At 45.7% G+C, this 16,498-nt stretch overlaps 1 protein-coding gene across 1 annotated transcript in view; it reads left to right on the top strand.

Annotated features, from left to right (window-relative positions):
• Positions 1–2,076: 2,076 nt before the first annotated feature.
• Positions 2,077–16,498, top strand: part of SHB (SH2 domain containing adaptor protein B) — a 74,870-nt gene continuing 60,448 nt past the window's right edge. Inside the window, exon 1 of the mRNA XM_031609033.2 lies at positions 2,077–2,662. Coding sequence (XP_031464893.1) covers positions 2,105–2,662 — 558 coding nt within the window. The 5' untranslated portion in view covers positions 2,077–2,104. The remainder of the gene's footprint in view (positions 2,663–16,498) is intronic.

Raw genomic sequence — 16,498 nt, forward strand, 5'->3', positions numbered from 1 at the left:
GAGGTGGTAATGGTTATCCCAAAAGGAGATAAAGAAGAACCAACTTCTTAGTGCTTGTGTTGGTGTTCTGAATCCTGGCTGCTGGAAGCCTCCCAAAGATGTAATTACTGGGGTGTTTTTCACCATTTTGTAAGATGAATCCTATCTATGCAGTGCAAACAATGATAGCCTCCTGTCCCAGATTAGTTCCCACAATTGTAGCACTGCCAGACTAGGTCCCACCTGGAGTGTTCTTTGATCTTAACTTGAATTCTTGTTGCAGAGGCCATAGAGGGGCTAGGGGGATCAGCATAAGGATGTTCATAACTCCACTTGAACATCCATTCAGCGCCTCCAGCTTTCTTCAAGACCAGACCAAATAATTACTGTGATAGGTACTGTACAGTGATAGGTACGAAGAGGAGACTAACGCAGCAAGTCAGAAGAAAGCTTGGGAGAGCCTGCTAATTGTCTGGGCAAATGGAGAAATTTACAGCAAGCAATATTAACTGATCACAACAACAGTGGCCCACATGAAAAACCCTCCTGACAATAAACCAGTGTGATTCATGCAGATATCATCTCCAACTCACTGTAGTACATATATAGGAACTCACTTAGGAAAGGCATCACTGACAAATACCACTATGCCCTCTTTGCTTAGCAGCATCCCTAGCCAGCAGCAGGGCCTGGTGCCCTTCCCTAGGGTTGCGATCAAAGACCCCTGTGTCATGGAAGGGAACAGCACACACAGGTAGTGGGGCTGTGAGGTCAGGGCTCAAACTGAGGAAAGTGGCAGGAGAGCACAGCTCTGGCTACAGGCCTATAGCTTCTCCAGACAGATGCTCCAGTGCCTCAGCCCACCTGGGAGAGGAAGAGGGCCCATGCCTCCTGCCTCCTCATGGTGGGGGATGAGGACTCCCAGAGGAACACTGCAGCTGCTGTTGGCAATAATGGTGGTGGCCACAAGGGCCAACTGTACCCTACAGTGCATCGGGCCCAGCCCTGCCAGCCTGGCAGGGGAAGGAATTGCCTCATTCTTCTCCACGCTGTGCAGCCTCACCTTGAGCACTGGGTCAGTTTGGGTGGCACAGTGTAAGAACATGAAACCGTGAGAGAACATCCAAAGGGAAGTTACAAAGATGGTGAAGGAGAAGACCTTTTGTGTGCTCAGCGCAGAGCAGAGGAGCTGGGGGGAACGCTCATGGCGACTGCAGCTCCTCACAGGGAGGGGAGGGCAGCGCTGAGCTCTGCTCTGTGTGACAGCCACAGGGCCCGAGGGAACGGCATGGAGCTGTGCCAGGGGAGGGGAGCTGGGGGTCTGGGAAAGGGTCTGCACCAGAGGGCAGTGGGCATGGAATGGGATGCACAGGGTGTGGGCACAGCCCTGAGCAATAGGACAAGAGGGAATGGCCTCAAGTTGCACCAGGGGAAGTTCGGGTGGGATATTAGGAAACATTTATCCTCAGAAGGAGTAGCGATGCAGTGGCACAGGCTGCCCGTGCAGGTGGTGGAGTCACAGCCCTGGAGGTGTTCAGGAACTGTCTGGATGCGGCACCGAGAGATGTGGTCAGTGGGCACGGTGGGGGTGGGCTGACGGTCGGATTCGGTGATTCAGAGGTCTTTTCCTTGATATTTCTATGATTCTATGGCCCTCACGAGTGCCTTCCGAAAGCGAATATTCTGCGCCGTCACATCGCTGGCAGTGACCCTCGCCCCACCCCACTCAGAGTCGCTCCGTTCCGCGGCCGCGCTCCTCCCAAGGGCTCGGGCAGCCCCGCCCCGCCCCGCCCCGCCCCGCCCGTCCCCGGCCGCCCCGCCCCCCGCGCAGCCGCGTCCCCCGCCCCGCTGCGTGCTGAGGTCGGGCCGGGCCGCGGTGCAGGCACGGCGGCGGCGGCGCTCGCGAGAGCGGAGCTGCGGCGCGGCCGGGAGCGGCTGCGTCCCGCGGGGAGCCGGGGCGTCTCGGTGGCGGGGAAGCCGCCGGCGCGCGGAGCGGAGCGGAGCGGGGCGACCGGCGCGCCCGCCCCGCCGCCCGGCTGCTCCATGCGGGCGGCGGCGAGCGGGGCCGGCGCGCAGGGCGGCGGGGACGGCGCTAGGCGCTGAGGGGCCGCGGCCGGCGGGGACGATGGCTAAATGGCTGAATAAGTACTTCAGCCTGGGCAACAACAAGACCAAGAGCCCCCCGCAGCCTCCGCGGCCCGACTATCGGGAGAAGCGCAACGGTGCCGGCGGCGCGCCCCGCCCCGACGGGCCGCCGCACCTCCACCGCCACCAGCACCACACTTCGCCCGGCTTCCCGCACCGCCACCTGCGCGACGACACCAGCGAGCTGCTCCGCGCCTACCGCGCGCAGAAGGACCGCGACTTCGAGGACCCCTACAGCGGGCCCGGCTCCTCCTTGCGCAAGCTGCGCGCCCTGTGCCGGCCCGAGCCCTGCGCGCCCGACGAGCCGGGCCCGGCCGCCCCCCGCGCCTTCTCCTCCGCCTCGTGCGGTGCCGCCGCTTCCGCGCCCGCCGGCTCCCCGCTGCTCGCCCGCAGCCAGAGCGAGCGGCGGCCCGGCACGCCGCCCGAGGTGCGCTACATCTCCCCCCGGCACCGCTTGATCCGCGTGGAGATCGGCGACGGCGGCAAGTTCGGCCGCGGCGGCGAGCAGCTGGCGGCCTCCGCGCCCGCCAAGGAGAAGGTGAGCGCCGGGCCCGGCCCTGCCCTCCGGGGCCGGCTGCGGGAATGGGGCCGGGGAGGCGTTCGTCCGGGTGAGCTGCTGGGATGGAGGAGGCCTTTGTGCGTGGTGCGGATCGTTGTGTGCGGGGCAAGGCGCCTCGGTGGCGGTGCCCGTGGATGCCTACCCCCCGACGAGCTCTGGGGCGTGTCGTAGAGTCATAGAATCCGAGTTGGAGAACACCTCTAGGATAACTGAATCCAGACATCAGCCCACCCTCCCCATGCCCGCTGACCACGTCCCTCGGTGCCATATCCGCGTGCTTCTTGAGCACCTCCGGGGTTGGTGATCCACCACCTCCCTGGGCAGCCTGTGCCACTGCCTCACCTCTCTGAGAAGCAATTCTTCATAATATCCAACCTGAAACCTGTCTTCTGCTGGTACTCTGGTATGTCTCAGAGTAGATATGTATGTCACATAGTAGATGTGCTGTGGAGGAACGTGGAGTGTGTCACCCGTTTCCAGATTGTACTGTGATTACAATCACACTGTATCAGTTCAGCTTCTGGGATGACAGCAGGCCTGGGCCAAGGGCGATTGAGGGCTGCTTGGCCTCCTGGTGCTGCAGCATGAGTGGCAGGGAGTGTTCCCAGTGTGGTTGTGGCGGTTTTTTCTTCCTCTCTCCTTTCCTGCATTCACTCACAGCCCCTTGACAGTTTTGCACAGGACAGGCTGTGTACCAGCATCGTGCTTGTTTTGGCATGTGAAGACTAATTAGTTGGTAAGATCTCGAGAGCAGGGTACAGGCTGTTCTAAGGTCTACATGAGATGTAAGTGTGTACAATATTAGAAGGGGTTTTCTTTATGTGTTACTAATCCTCTGCAAATCTGTGTACTTTAGTGCTTGCTACAGGCTTTGGCTGTAAGTGCTGGAGGAGGCATGTTGCACTCTGCAGGGCAGTATCTGCTCATCAGCCAGGCTTCTTACGTCTGTATCTAACATACATTTACAGGAAGGATTTGTATGAAAACAACAACATACTTCTTGCTTTTGCTGGAGGAGAAGAAAAAAAAAAAAAAAAAAAAAAAAGCCATGCTCTAACTTCTTCACCTCCTCGTTCACTGCTGAAGGTGAGGTTGTTCAAAGTCCTGCGTTACAACAGCACAACACTGCCCTGCACATTTATGTCTCCAGCTGACAGCTGAAGCAAGCTCTGCTGCCGCTGGCTCGGCTGCAAATGCTCTCCTGTCTTTCAGTAGTGGTTCTCTACAAATATTTACAAAAACACTGTAGAAACAGTGCTGGGAAGGTTCCAGGCTCAGGAACTCAGGTTACAGGGGGAGGCTTAGCAGAGGCTAGAGCAGCTCTGATGTTGTAAGCACTGTGCCTCTGCTCTTTTTTTAAGTACAATATTTTGTTGTTGTGTTTGTTGGTTTTTATTTTTTTGTATGTCTGCATTGAAAATCAGTTTTTCTGCAGTTTGAGACTTCAGCATTACAGTCTCATCACAGGAATTCTAAGTATGTGCTGAACTTACCAATTTAAATGAACCGTGGGTGCATGTTTTAGTATGTAACAGGATTGAATTGAGTGGTAACACATTTCCGTGACAACCTGATAAATTGTATCCTGTCCAGGTGGAATTACCAGTGTATCAGTTTGACATAATGATGACAAGAGATTAAAACACTAGCATTTATTACATACTCTGTCACTTTACAGGTAGCTCCTGACTGGAAGCAACTTCTTTCTCGGAAGTGAATCATCATTAAAGTTACAGTCTCAGCATATTCACTCTTCTGTCAATTACCTGTGTTCAGACCAAGTGCTCTCAGGCAAATACTTTCAACAGCCTCACGCTGTAAGGAAAATAACTGCTTTGCTTGGGGCAAAACTATTCTAAGTGCAACTGCTGTTCTTATGCAGGACAGGATTTACTACTATTATCTTTGTATTTTAGGCCAACTGATTGAATTTGCAAAATGGAAGTAACATCTGTTTAAAGTAACCCTCCTTGCCAGCTTCTGTGATTATAAATGTCTGCTGCTGGTTCTAAAATTTGCTTTGAATGCGTAGTCTGCACTTCTGTAAGATAGGATGATTCCCCAGAAAAAAAATACTCATACCGCAACCTCATTCCTTCTAGTTTTGAGAGAGAGTATACATGACATGCAGGAAGCCTTAGCTTTTTGAAGAGGCAGATGTGCTCATCCTCACCTTGCCCTAAGGTTTTTTTCATGTTCAGATGGAACTTCCTGTGTTCCTGTTTGTGGTCATAGCCCGTTGTCTCATTGCTGGGCTGAAAGAGCCTGCCCACCTCTGGCTTGACTCCTGCCCATTAGATATTGGTGAACAGTGTTAAGATCCTCTCTCCGTCTTCTCCAGACTGAAGTTTTCCAGGTCTCTGCCTTTCTCCAAAAGGGAGATGTTCATTAAAGTCTTGTGGTTTGTTCCAGCATCTCTAATCTTTGTTTTTTCTTCTTTTTGAATATACAGTTATAATAATCTGCTTTCTTTTACAGAGAACTATGGTTTCCCACAAATTCCATGAGTGGTTTTTCAAGCTTTGTTTCTGATGTCTGGGTAGGACTGCTATGGGTTAAACTTGTGAGAGATTCTGGAATGGGTAGTAGATCCAGGAAGATACCTGTTCAGTGTAGTTACATGTAAAGGACAAATGGTAAAGTGTAAATAACAGCAAACTAGATAGTATAATTTCCAGGAAAATGATAAACCAGATAATATGAGTAGTAGAGGAGATACATACTAAAAGTAATGGCAGGCCTGGCTACATCTGGCAAGATTGCAGACAAAGGTTGTAAAAGTTACTGCAGAAGTGTAACTCATCTGGGATTGAGGAGCCTTTGATAAGCAGAGGTAAGGATGCTGACCAGAGCCAGATTGGTAGCAGTCCATGCACATATAATAGTGAGGTGAGCAACCTTCACAAGAAATACACAAGGGAGGGTGTTATCACTGCCAGGTATCTTTGAATTCAGAATGGTTTGTGGACTTTTTTACCTAGGTAATACAATCAGACAGATTTGGGGGCTTTAGCAGTGATGTGTATCTGAAAGAAAAGGAAATCAGGCAAGGTTATAATCTGTGGCAGATTCATCTCCATTCCTCCAGTATGGATGATAAGGAATGACTGGCTTCTGTTTTCAGTGCAGGCCTGGGAGAAGTTAAATACTCAGTTCTCCTGCAGAAGAAAAAATGAACTTAGGTGAGTTGGAATGTGAGACTCAGCTTGCCATCAGCTCAATGGACAAACCTGTTAGTGAAGAGTGAGCTGAAGTCCTCCTAAGTGGCTCTTTTTTCTGCTGTAAATCCATGAAAGTAGTAATACTGAAGGGTACAAAAGGTTGTTTTGTCTATTTTCTTACCTAAATACTTAGCTATGTGGCTTTGGATCTGAAGAGCTATTCAGACAGCAACTGCATTACACTCCATTGCAGTAAGTTCTTAGTGATTAAGAGGTGGACCTGTAGTGTATTTGTCTTGTAAAAAGATGATTATTTCATACTAATGAGCAACATTTTCCCCTCTCTGTGTGTCGCAGAGATAGAACTGTGCAACAGATCTAGATAGTGTGTGCAAAAGGCACTGCAAATTATAAGATCCATTTCTGCAGAAGTGGCTGTGAGAGAGCCTGTAAATGTTGTGTGGTAGCAGGAAACCATTCAAGGCAGTATAGCTGCTGACTTGATTTCCAGAGGTCTGAAGACTTATGTGAATCCTACGTTTGTGTAGGAAGGGAAAACTTAGTTTCCATGGAATCCATCTCAGAAGTATGTGGTGCAGAGATTGAATGCTAGCTAAGTGTGAGGGCTAAAGCCACGTTTTGCATCAAACATCTGCCTTTCTTACGTTACAATAGGCTGTGGAAAAGCTATTTGAACTTTCCAGCATTAACATCTGTGTATGATTAAAACCTTTTAATAAACATTGAGAAAATGTGAATGTTGAGAAGATGTTTGTTATATCTTTTGTATCCAGAAGGTCTGAGCTGCATTCAGTCTTGTAAGTGAGAATAAGTCAGGTGTATTTAACAGAATCTTACAGCTGATATTTCAAGATACCCAAGCAGCGTTAGGGTTATTTATTTCCAGGAATATACTTCTTAAAGGTTCTAAGTTTCTGATGCAACTCTGCTGTGTTCTTGTGTTTAATCCATTTCAGCAGACTATTGGGCTACCATTCGTTCCAGCTAGCTGTACTCTAAAACTTACCTTCTCTCTTCACGCGGTATCTATTGCCATATGGCTCTGACTTTAAGCCACATGTCTGGAGAAGAAGATATTGGAGGCTGCTGGTCTTGTGAGCCTTCAAGAGTGGCTTGTGCGAGGCCATACAAGCCGTATTTTTTTTCTATGCATCTCACGATGCTATGGCAGTAAGACTGTGCTAGAAATGTGTTCTTCCAGAAATGTGAGCATCATGATCAAGGGATTATCAAAGTCTTACAGTAAAATACTTAGTTGTTGCCTGAACATGTGGAGTGTTAAAAATCTTAGATCTGTTACAAGTGTTGAGGTGGCCTGTTTGGTTAGAAGTGGGCCTGGCTTCTCCATTGTATTGCCCAGCTGGGAACCATCTTAGATCTGGAAATGATCAGATTTTCATACTCTTGGACAAAGAGAATTGAAGCAGAGAAAGGCTAGCTGAAGGGAGTTTGAAGCTGTTAGAAACATGGAGATGGGAGAAGGGTGTGGTGATCTCCTGAAAGAGCATGTTATGTATACCTTTACAGTTAACAGATCCAAAATGCTGAAAGCTCCTCAGTTACTTGATTCAAACAAAATGACCGACTTGCCCTTTTTTTGAACTCATTATTGAATCGTTTACTGGAAGACTTTACATGTTCCATGTGGCCTCATTCTGAAAAAGGCTTATGTTACAGCAGTGGACCTTTGTCCAGTTTTAACCCCTACTGTGCAATCTCAGTATCTAAAGTACATGAACCATGCTCACCTGGTGCTCAAAGAGCAGAAACATATGCCTGCAGTGCTCTTTTGTGTATTCCTTCTGTTGCTTCATGAGGAAGCAAGCAAGACTCGTGTATATGCTGGGATGTTATTCCAAGTCCAGAATGGCCACTCAGCTTCTGGAGATAGTAGCTCTGATTTGTCATGTGCTTAATTTCTGCACTCACTGAAATGAGGCAAACTGCTTATTCCTTTTGGACTGTGAGGATGAGACAGAATATTAATTGGGAGGTTGAGGCTGCAAGTTCTAGGCAGAAACTCAGACAAAATTGTTTGCTAAAACAATTGTATCTTTCCAGAATTGCCCAGTGTAAGCTTTTTGATTGCATCTTTAATCACAGACATTTCAGTCTTGATGTTATGTGCCTGTGCTTTTGCCAGACAACAGGATGTGTGCTTTTCTGTTTCTCCAGGCTGTGTTCTGAACTTCCTGTGGCCTAAGAGCTGACCAGTATGTGTGCCGTAGCAGTTAGTCTGTGCTTGGTGCTTTAATTTTTGTCTCCTCATCTGTATTCATAGTCACATTTTCAAATGGTTACAAATACATGAAGTTGGCACCAGGGCCTCATCCTTTATTGCAGGAGACAGAGTTCTGGAATAGATTAGGTTGGAAGGAATATCTCAAGGACATTTAGTCAGTATTACTGCTGTGGCTCTGTCCTCTTTGCACCTTCCCTTCAGGAATTTATGTAAATTGCTAAGATCTTCCCTGAGTCTCCTCTGTTCCAGAACAGTTTTCTTGGTAGCCCTTTGCTAGACTCTCTCCAGTGTGTCTATGACTATTCTCTACTGGGGAACACTGAAACAGTGCTCCAGGAGTGGCCTCACCAGGGCAGAGTAGAAAGGAGGGCTCATCTCCCTTGTCCTGTTGGCAATACTTAGCTTCATGCAGCCCATGTTGTTATTAGTCTTCTTTGTGGCAAGGACACTTTCTAGTTGGTGTTTAACTTCATGTCCACTAAGATTCCCAGGTTCTTCTCTGCCAAGCCTTTTTTTCATCTGTGGGCCTCTGGGCAGGTCTTGGCACATGGTTTCTCCCTAGGAGCAGGGCTTGGAGCATCTCCTTGTTAAACTTCATGTTGTTCCTCTCAGCCCATTTCTTCAACCTGTTGAGGTCCCTCTGGATGGCAGCACAGCTCTCTATTATACCAGCCACTCCTCCCAGTTGAATCTGCAGACTTGCTGAGGATATACTGCCCCATCATCCAGACCATTAATGGTTAGACAGAGCTGGACCCAGTATTGACCCAGCCGTAAACCATACTTAGTGACCTATAGCTAGGCACAGTGCTATTGATTGCTGTTTTCTGCGTTTGACCATTCACTTAACTATTGGCTCATCCATTTCTTCATCAGCTTCTTTGTGAGAATCTTGCTGAAGGCAGTGTCAGAGGTCTTACTAAAGTCAAGGCAGATAATATTCACTGTTCTTGTATACAAAGCCAGTCATTTTCACTTCTTGGCCATAGTATTTTATTTCTAGCTGAAAAAACAGCTGCTGTGGCCTGCAAGTACTTGGGTTGCTTTCTCTGGAGGGATGGAAGCCAGCATAAGGTGAATAACTTGTTAATCTTTAACTCTTTAAAAAATAGCTGTGGTCTGTTTGGCATGAGTGAAGAATACCTGCTGAACTGCTTTGTTTTTTGTAGCTGAATTCCAGACTTTGAAGTTAAACAGTAATGCTTACATTTTTTTTCTGTGTGATTTTGCAAAAATACCTGATATTGTATTACCAGTGACTACAGTAATCTTGAAAGTATTGAAACATTTCATAGGCTTCATGTATGAGAGCGGAATGATGGTGACTGCTGAGGGGCTTCAGCCACTTACAATTTATTATGTGATGGTTATTAAGGATGGTGCACTATATGCTGCTGAGGTACTACAGGAGGAGCATCTTTGAAAGATTACTAAGATCTCTGCTCTTCTGAGATGTTTCAAGATGTGTTTTAATCTTGCATGGTTTTTGGTTTTTTTTTTTTTTGATTTTTTTTTTTAATAGAGCTACTCTTCAAAGAAAATCACAACAGCATGACAAACATGGTTTTAAAGATCCGACATGCACTGTCTGAATGAGATATGATGGGCCAGTACTGTATTACCCACTCTCTGAGTAGTTTCTATGTACTAATATTGTAGAGATTGGTAAGTGCTGCATTGCAGTGGATCTTCCTCAAGTGATGACTTAAAGAAAGAGGTACTAAAACAAGTAGAAAGCATTGGTTGAGCTTGCTCCTCTCCTGTCTCCCATCCTCTGACATGTTTGCGTTAAATAAATAACATGGTTAGCCACAATGCTTGCCACAATTGTCCAGCAGTCAGTGTAAGACTTGAAATTCATTTGAGAAGCTGTGCTGTGCATAGCAGACATACAGAAGCAATGCAAAATTGCCGAGACAGCAGCAGCAGTGAAGAAGAGAAGCTGAATGATTCACCAAATTGTGGAAAAAAAAAAAAAAAAATTATATCAGGAGGATTAGACAAATAACTTGAAGGTGGATAAGGATCAAAAGATATGAGCTGCCACATGCTCCAAGATCATGGTTAAACAGTTGAGAGCTACCCGAAGTACTTATTGCATTCTGTCCTGGGAAGAAAAAAATGTCCCCAAGGCATTAAACAAATGCTTTTAATTTTTCTCACCCGCACTCTTGTCATGAAGCTCAAATAAGAAGTTCTAGTGGGGGACTTCGAGCGGTCTCTGGCTGCAGGCTGTGCCTCCTGCATAATACAGCACTGAAAATGAATGGATGGCTGATTTGGCCTGTTCATCATTGTGATGCTATGTGTATTGAAAGGTAAATTGATGAGTCTCATAATCTGGGTTGGCTGAAGTGCAAGTGCACAGGTGTTGTTGAAAAGTTTCCAACTGGCTTTCAAAGGGTGATGGAGAGCATTGGAGGAAACACAGGTGCTGTTAAATTAGACTTGCTGTCACTATATTTTTTAAAGGGTTCTTTGGATACTGAACAGTGAAATGATACATGAAGCAATACTGGATTTACAGTGATTTATTGTAGGAATAAAAGACTAGTTTTGCCTGCAATAAGTTAAGAGCACAATCAGATAACAAGTAGGAAAAGTAAAACATTAAGCAATTGCTAAAGCTCAGATTGATGAGATCTCTCACCTAGGGAGACTAATAGCCAAACGCATGCTGCATACCAGCCTCACATACCTCCATCAGGACAGGTCTTTTGCTGGGCAGCCCCTCCAGTCCAGCCGCCAAAATGAGTGGTGTCTCAAACCAAATATTCTTTGTGTGTTGAGGCTGGCAGATCTTTTTGCTCACTGGTTAATTCTGTAATCTGTTTTTACCAAGAGAATGGATATGCTGCTTTGTAAGCCTGCCTTGTTTCATGTTGCTGCACTGAATTGGAATGAAACAGTGTGAACCTTAATTAGGAATAAGATGACACGTATTATGGCCTAAGCAGGCACACTTGGCAACAAAGTTTGCTGCCATCCTTGTATTACTTAGAGAATTGGAGGAGAGGGTGGCAGCACGTGGGGCATTATTATTCACTGTTTGACACAAAGGTTGGAAAATGTTATGGCAGTGGGCAACTGTTGCTGGCTTGATGTATTCAGGTTGTCCTGTGATCTAGTGTGCTGGAGGAGCCCACATGCTCCTGATGCTGGAGGGAAGGTGTAGAGGGCCACATGCTGCTGTGATGGCATATGGCTGTGAGGGGAGATACCCTTTTGGGAAGTGACTATCTGCATACAGGGCAGAATGGCATGGCAGAGCACTGCGTTTCCTTGGCAAGGTGTTAGACTGGAGCTACACTTGAGCTTCTGCGAGCTGCTGGGAGGGCTCAGCTCCCTCTCTGCTGCAGAAAGAGAAGCCCTGCAGCCCCTCTGCGGCTCAGCAGGTTGCTGCCATATAGCTGAGGAATCAGCAGGATGAAGAGATGTCCCTGAAGGGAAATCACTGCACCAGGAGTCTTCCAGGCTCCAGCACTGGCGTACCCTTTATGAGCTTGCCTTATGAGTTTCACGGTTGGTTTGCATTTTACTTCTGCTGCATAAAGCCACCACTTAATCTTTCTGTCTGGTGATTGCTGTGATGACGTGTGCTGAAAAAGCCAGCTGGGGGAGAGAGTGAAGAAACGTATTGCTGCTGGATGCCTGTTGCTGATTCAATAGTGATGACTTTGACCTCATTCCAGCAGCTGACAAATGCATGGGGACAGAAGAGAAAGCTGCACACTGCAAATGCAGTGCTTGTTCTCCCAGTCTCTGTAGATTGTTCGTGTCAGACAGGGGGCCCTGAAGCATTCCCTTGAATTTCACCTTGCTTCTGTTACAAGCCTTAGCTTACCAGAAGTTTTAGAGGAAAGAATAGTAGCAGTGAGTCTTGTCCCTGTGGTTACACTTCTGTCATTGTGCTTGCATGTTGAGATACCAACTCTAATTGAAGCTGATCAAACTAATAAATGTAGCAGACAAGGCTACGTGGAGAAAGTGAGCTGTTTGACCTCAAACGTTAGTAACACAGTTTGCATAAGGCTAAACGTGTCTAGTAGACAGTGAAAGAAAATATTACTAAAAGATAATGCAGTATTGGGAGTTTGCATGGAGAGCAAAAGAAGGCAGATGAAAGATTTATTGTCCTGCAAGTTCCAACTTCAGATAGAAGTGAAAAATAAGTGATAGATGCCATCCATTGCTTGTGAAAATATTTCTCTAAACTGAGAGCAGAGTAGGAACTGGGGCAAATGTCCAGCACAGTCTATTGGGGTAGTGCTTGCATCTTCAAGGAAACTGTGAATGGAATCCAAATACGCACTTAGTTACATTGTCTGGTGCATACATCTTCTGGCTGTTGCTGCAGTCTGTCAATTACACTTACATTCTTCATTTGTTTTGTCTCAAATGTAGGTTTCCCTGTTATGCATATTTAAATAATGTCATGTTTTCGTATTTAAAAGGAGGTTCTAGGGAGACCTTGCTGCTCTCTAGGACTCACTGAAGGGAGATTGTAGTGGAATGGCCTCTTCTCACAGGTAACAGTGACAGGGATTGTCCTTAAGCTGCAGCAGTGGAAGTTCAGGTTGGATATTAGGAAAAACTTCTCAGAAAGAGTGATGAGGTATTGGCAGAGGCTGCCCAGGGAGGTGGTGGAGTCACCACCCCTGGAGGTGCTGAAGACCCATGTGAATGTGGCACTGAGGCACATGGGGATGGACTGACAGTTGGACTTGGTGATCTTTGAGACATTTTTCAGCAGTAATGATTCTATGATTCTGTCATGGATATATATGTAAGCATGGTATATGTATTATATAGCCATAATCATTATGTACTATTTTATGTACATAGATGCACATTCTGCTTACAAAGAGGTAATGGAACTTCTATCTTTAGAACATTTTAAAACTTGTGTGGGCAATAACCTGAACAATGAGACCCTGCTTTGAGCAGGGGATTGATATAATTGTTTTCAAAGATCTCATACAACCCAAGCCTTTGTTTCTGTGTCTAAGTCAGATGCTCAAATCCTGCCCTGCAGTCTGAGTGCTGCCAACATGTTGATGTAGTGCATTCCTGTAAGAAGAGTAGTGTAGGATGGAAGATACGGCTCTGTTAAACTGGAATGTTTTCATCATTCTGCAGCTTAATCTTTGCAGCAGGTGAATGTGGACTTGCAGCAACTTTGGTCTCCCTGGTTCAAGCTTACTTTCTTCTGCAGAACATAAAGGAATGAATAGGGCTTTGTTCAGATCAGGTGTGTACAGTTGGGCATGGCTGGGTGAGTCACTGGGGGAGAATGGTATTGTGAGGACACCAAAGCAGGGCTGAATACTGATCAGCAAGAAGGAAAGCATTGTGCTTGCTTCTATAGATTGTCCTCTGAACTTCCAGGCGGATGTGTGCAGGAGTTAAGTACATGTTAATGCTGAAATACTGACACACTCAACATCCGCTGAGGCATCAGCATTACACAACTCTTTTTCTACAGTTAGGCCACCATAAATCTAGCATCCCTAGTGTTGTCTGGCAGCACAGATACTATCTTCAGTCTTAAGCTGCTCAGATAAGGAAAGAGGTCTGCAGTACAGTTATTTACACGTGTGGCTTTAGGCTGACTTGCAGAGGGTTAGGGCTGTTCTACTGTAATGTGGATGTGGACAGGGAAGCTTTCTGCAGGTTAGTTTCTTGTGATTTATAGGGCCTCTAAATGAGAAGGCAGGCACAGTAAGAACATGTGTGGAAACTTAGCTAAGTGGCTTTTAACCCGACTAATGAGAAAGAAGGTCTAGAAAATAGAGAAGTAAATCTATTTATTTTTACCATCAAGCTGTCTAGTAAACTTCTGGTTTGCAATTTGATCTTGTGTTGATAGCCAGCTTGCTGTTGTTTGCTTTTATCCCCGTCAAAATGCCTATTCTGTATCTTTGCGAGCTCCTTTTCTCCCCAGAGATTGTTCAAGGGGACTTGTGTCTCTAAACATCTTTGCACAAGTCTTGACCAGCAGCAGTGTCTTTGGTGCCTGGTCCCAATGTTAGTACTGAGCTGTGGTCAGCTTTGCCATGACAAAGAGTAGGGTTTGACTTTTTCTTCACTTTACTACCTTGTGTCAATGTGATTGTATCCTGTGGCTGAGTGTAAGGCACTGCTGTCACAGTGACAGAAGAAATGCCAGACCTGAGAGCTGAAAAGGTGTGTGGTGGATTCTAGTGACAGACAGGAAAGGGACTGCAATCCATCTCCCCGGATACGTCACTCTTTCCATAGGTGTTACAGCAGGACAGCCCATTAGCATGGAAATGGATATAAGCTGTGATTTTGGAACAGTTGTGCATTGTGCATGAAATATGGAAAATTCTCATAAAAATTCTCATAACAGTGGTCCATGAGATATAAGCTTTTTTTTTTTTTTTGGGGGGGGGGGGGGGGGACGACATGGGAGGGTTAGGATTTTGTTTTAACCTGGTATTCCAAAGGAAGCAAGACACATTAAGCTGTATCTGTCCACTCTTCTGTAATTTTTGGATCTATTGACAGATACTGGAAGGCATATTTTCAAATTTAAAATAATAGAGGATAGCTCAAAGTTGCACCCTTTCCCTACTGAAAAGGAAACATAATTCCTTCTAAGCTTTTAGCAGCAGTTTTTGGGCCTGTGTTGCCCTATATGAAGTAGGGACACATGGAGTATGAGCAACCAGATGCAGTGGGAGGTGTCCCTGCCTGTGGCAGAGGATTGGACCTAGGTAATCTTTAAGGTCCCTTCCAACCCAAGCCATTCTGTGATCCTGTATCAGGGAACTGAAGGCTACCGAGGGCCTAGATTGAGGGATATGAGCAGACAAGAAGACAAGAGCTGTTGTTAATGTCTCAGATTGTTAGTGGTTGGGTTCTGTTAGTGTGAGGTGGAGGTTAATGCATTTGCTTGAGATTTGGAAACTGCAGTCTCCTGTGAGAATGGAGCCTTACAGATGGATGAGTGTTACTAAACACTTTTTTTTTTCAGTGCCTTACCATCCGTCCACCTTCTGTCTAAGGGTATTTGTCTAAATTACTCTGTCTGAATTACTGTCTCAGTAATTTAGAAGCTATCTTCCTGAATTTGTGTTCCAGATGCATTTCTTGTCTAAAATGTATTTCCCTTTAGTGATCATAGCTATGAATAAGGCCTCTGACTTCTTCCAGGGCAGAGCTGAAAATGGTCTTTCCAACATGCAAGATAAGGTGTAGAAGAATCACCCAGTATATACACAGAACCATCTGTGGGGCAGTCCCCTAGTAACATGGTCTAAATTTCTGATGTCCTTCTAGAGCTCATCAGAGACTTTTCTGATGTGTAGCTGCCTGGGCATTACATAAAAGTATTATTTTTAAGGAAACATCTGCCCAGGGCATGTTTGGGATGTGAGACCTGGAAACCCCTTTGGGACAAAGAGAAATCTGGTTATGTCAAAAATATCACATGGTAGTTAAAAGAAGCAAACAAAAAGGAAAGCAGCATATAATACAGGGTGATTTCTACTGTACCTAATGACTGGTCTTTTGTGACTGTAAATTCTCAGAGAAGATGAAGAATTTTCATTGGGTTCTATTAAGTTTTCTGACGCAACATGAGAGGGCTCATTTTAAATGAGAGCTCCTTCTGTATCTGCTGCCAGCTGCATGTTCTTGTCTGTGATATTAGTAGACTTAATTGCCAGTCACAAAAGCTGGAAAAGGCAGACTGTGCAGTCTGTCATTTTTCTAGTGGGGGATTTAATTACAAGACAATGGTGGATCTCCCCCCAAAAGGATCTTTAATAGTAAGTCTCCCAAAGGTTTGGCTACCAGGAGAGGTTTTTAGTGTTTTTAATGAGATAAGGATATCTGCAAAATCATGCATTAAGCTTGTTCTTTGTTTTCTTCCACTGATTTCTTATGCAAGTCATGCTTTTTCCATATACAAAAGCACAATTAAACTTGTGTATATGTAACATATGTAGGACTTGTACAGTATTGTAAGACAGTGGGTGAGAAAGACACTGATGCTTGTAGCTTAGTTAGTACATATTATAGGATTAAAACTAATTTCAGCTGTATTTAATTTTCTGAGTTTTGTTTTTGAGAACAACTTGTGATTTCTAATTGGCTTCTTAACTAATTGGCTTCTTAACTGGTGCTATTGCTTGGAATTTGCTTACCTAGTAGCTAAGCCATACTCATTTTCTTTTGCCTTTTAAAAGGCCACCAGCATGGGACAACTCCTGGGAGTGTTCCCTAATTCCTGGTTGATGTCTCTGGTGTAGTAAGGTCAAATATAAGATTCACTTAATTTTATATCATTGGGCTTCTATTTATATTTCAGAGTTTGTCCTACTTGTATTTATTAATACCTTGAGTGTTACTAGATCTACATAA

Source organism: Phasianus colchicus, chromosome Z, assembly GCF_987193195.1.
Source record: "Phasianus colchicus chromosome Z, bPhaCol1.hap1.1, whole genome shotgun sequence".
NCBI classification, from domain to species: domain Eukaryota; kingdom Metazoa; phylum Chordata; class Aves; order Galliformes; family Phasianidae; genus Phasianus; species Phasianus colchicus.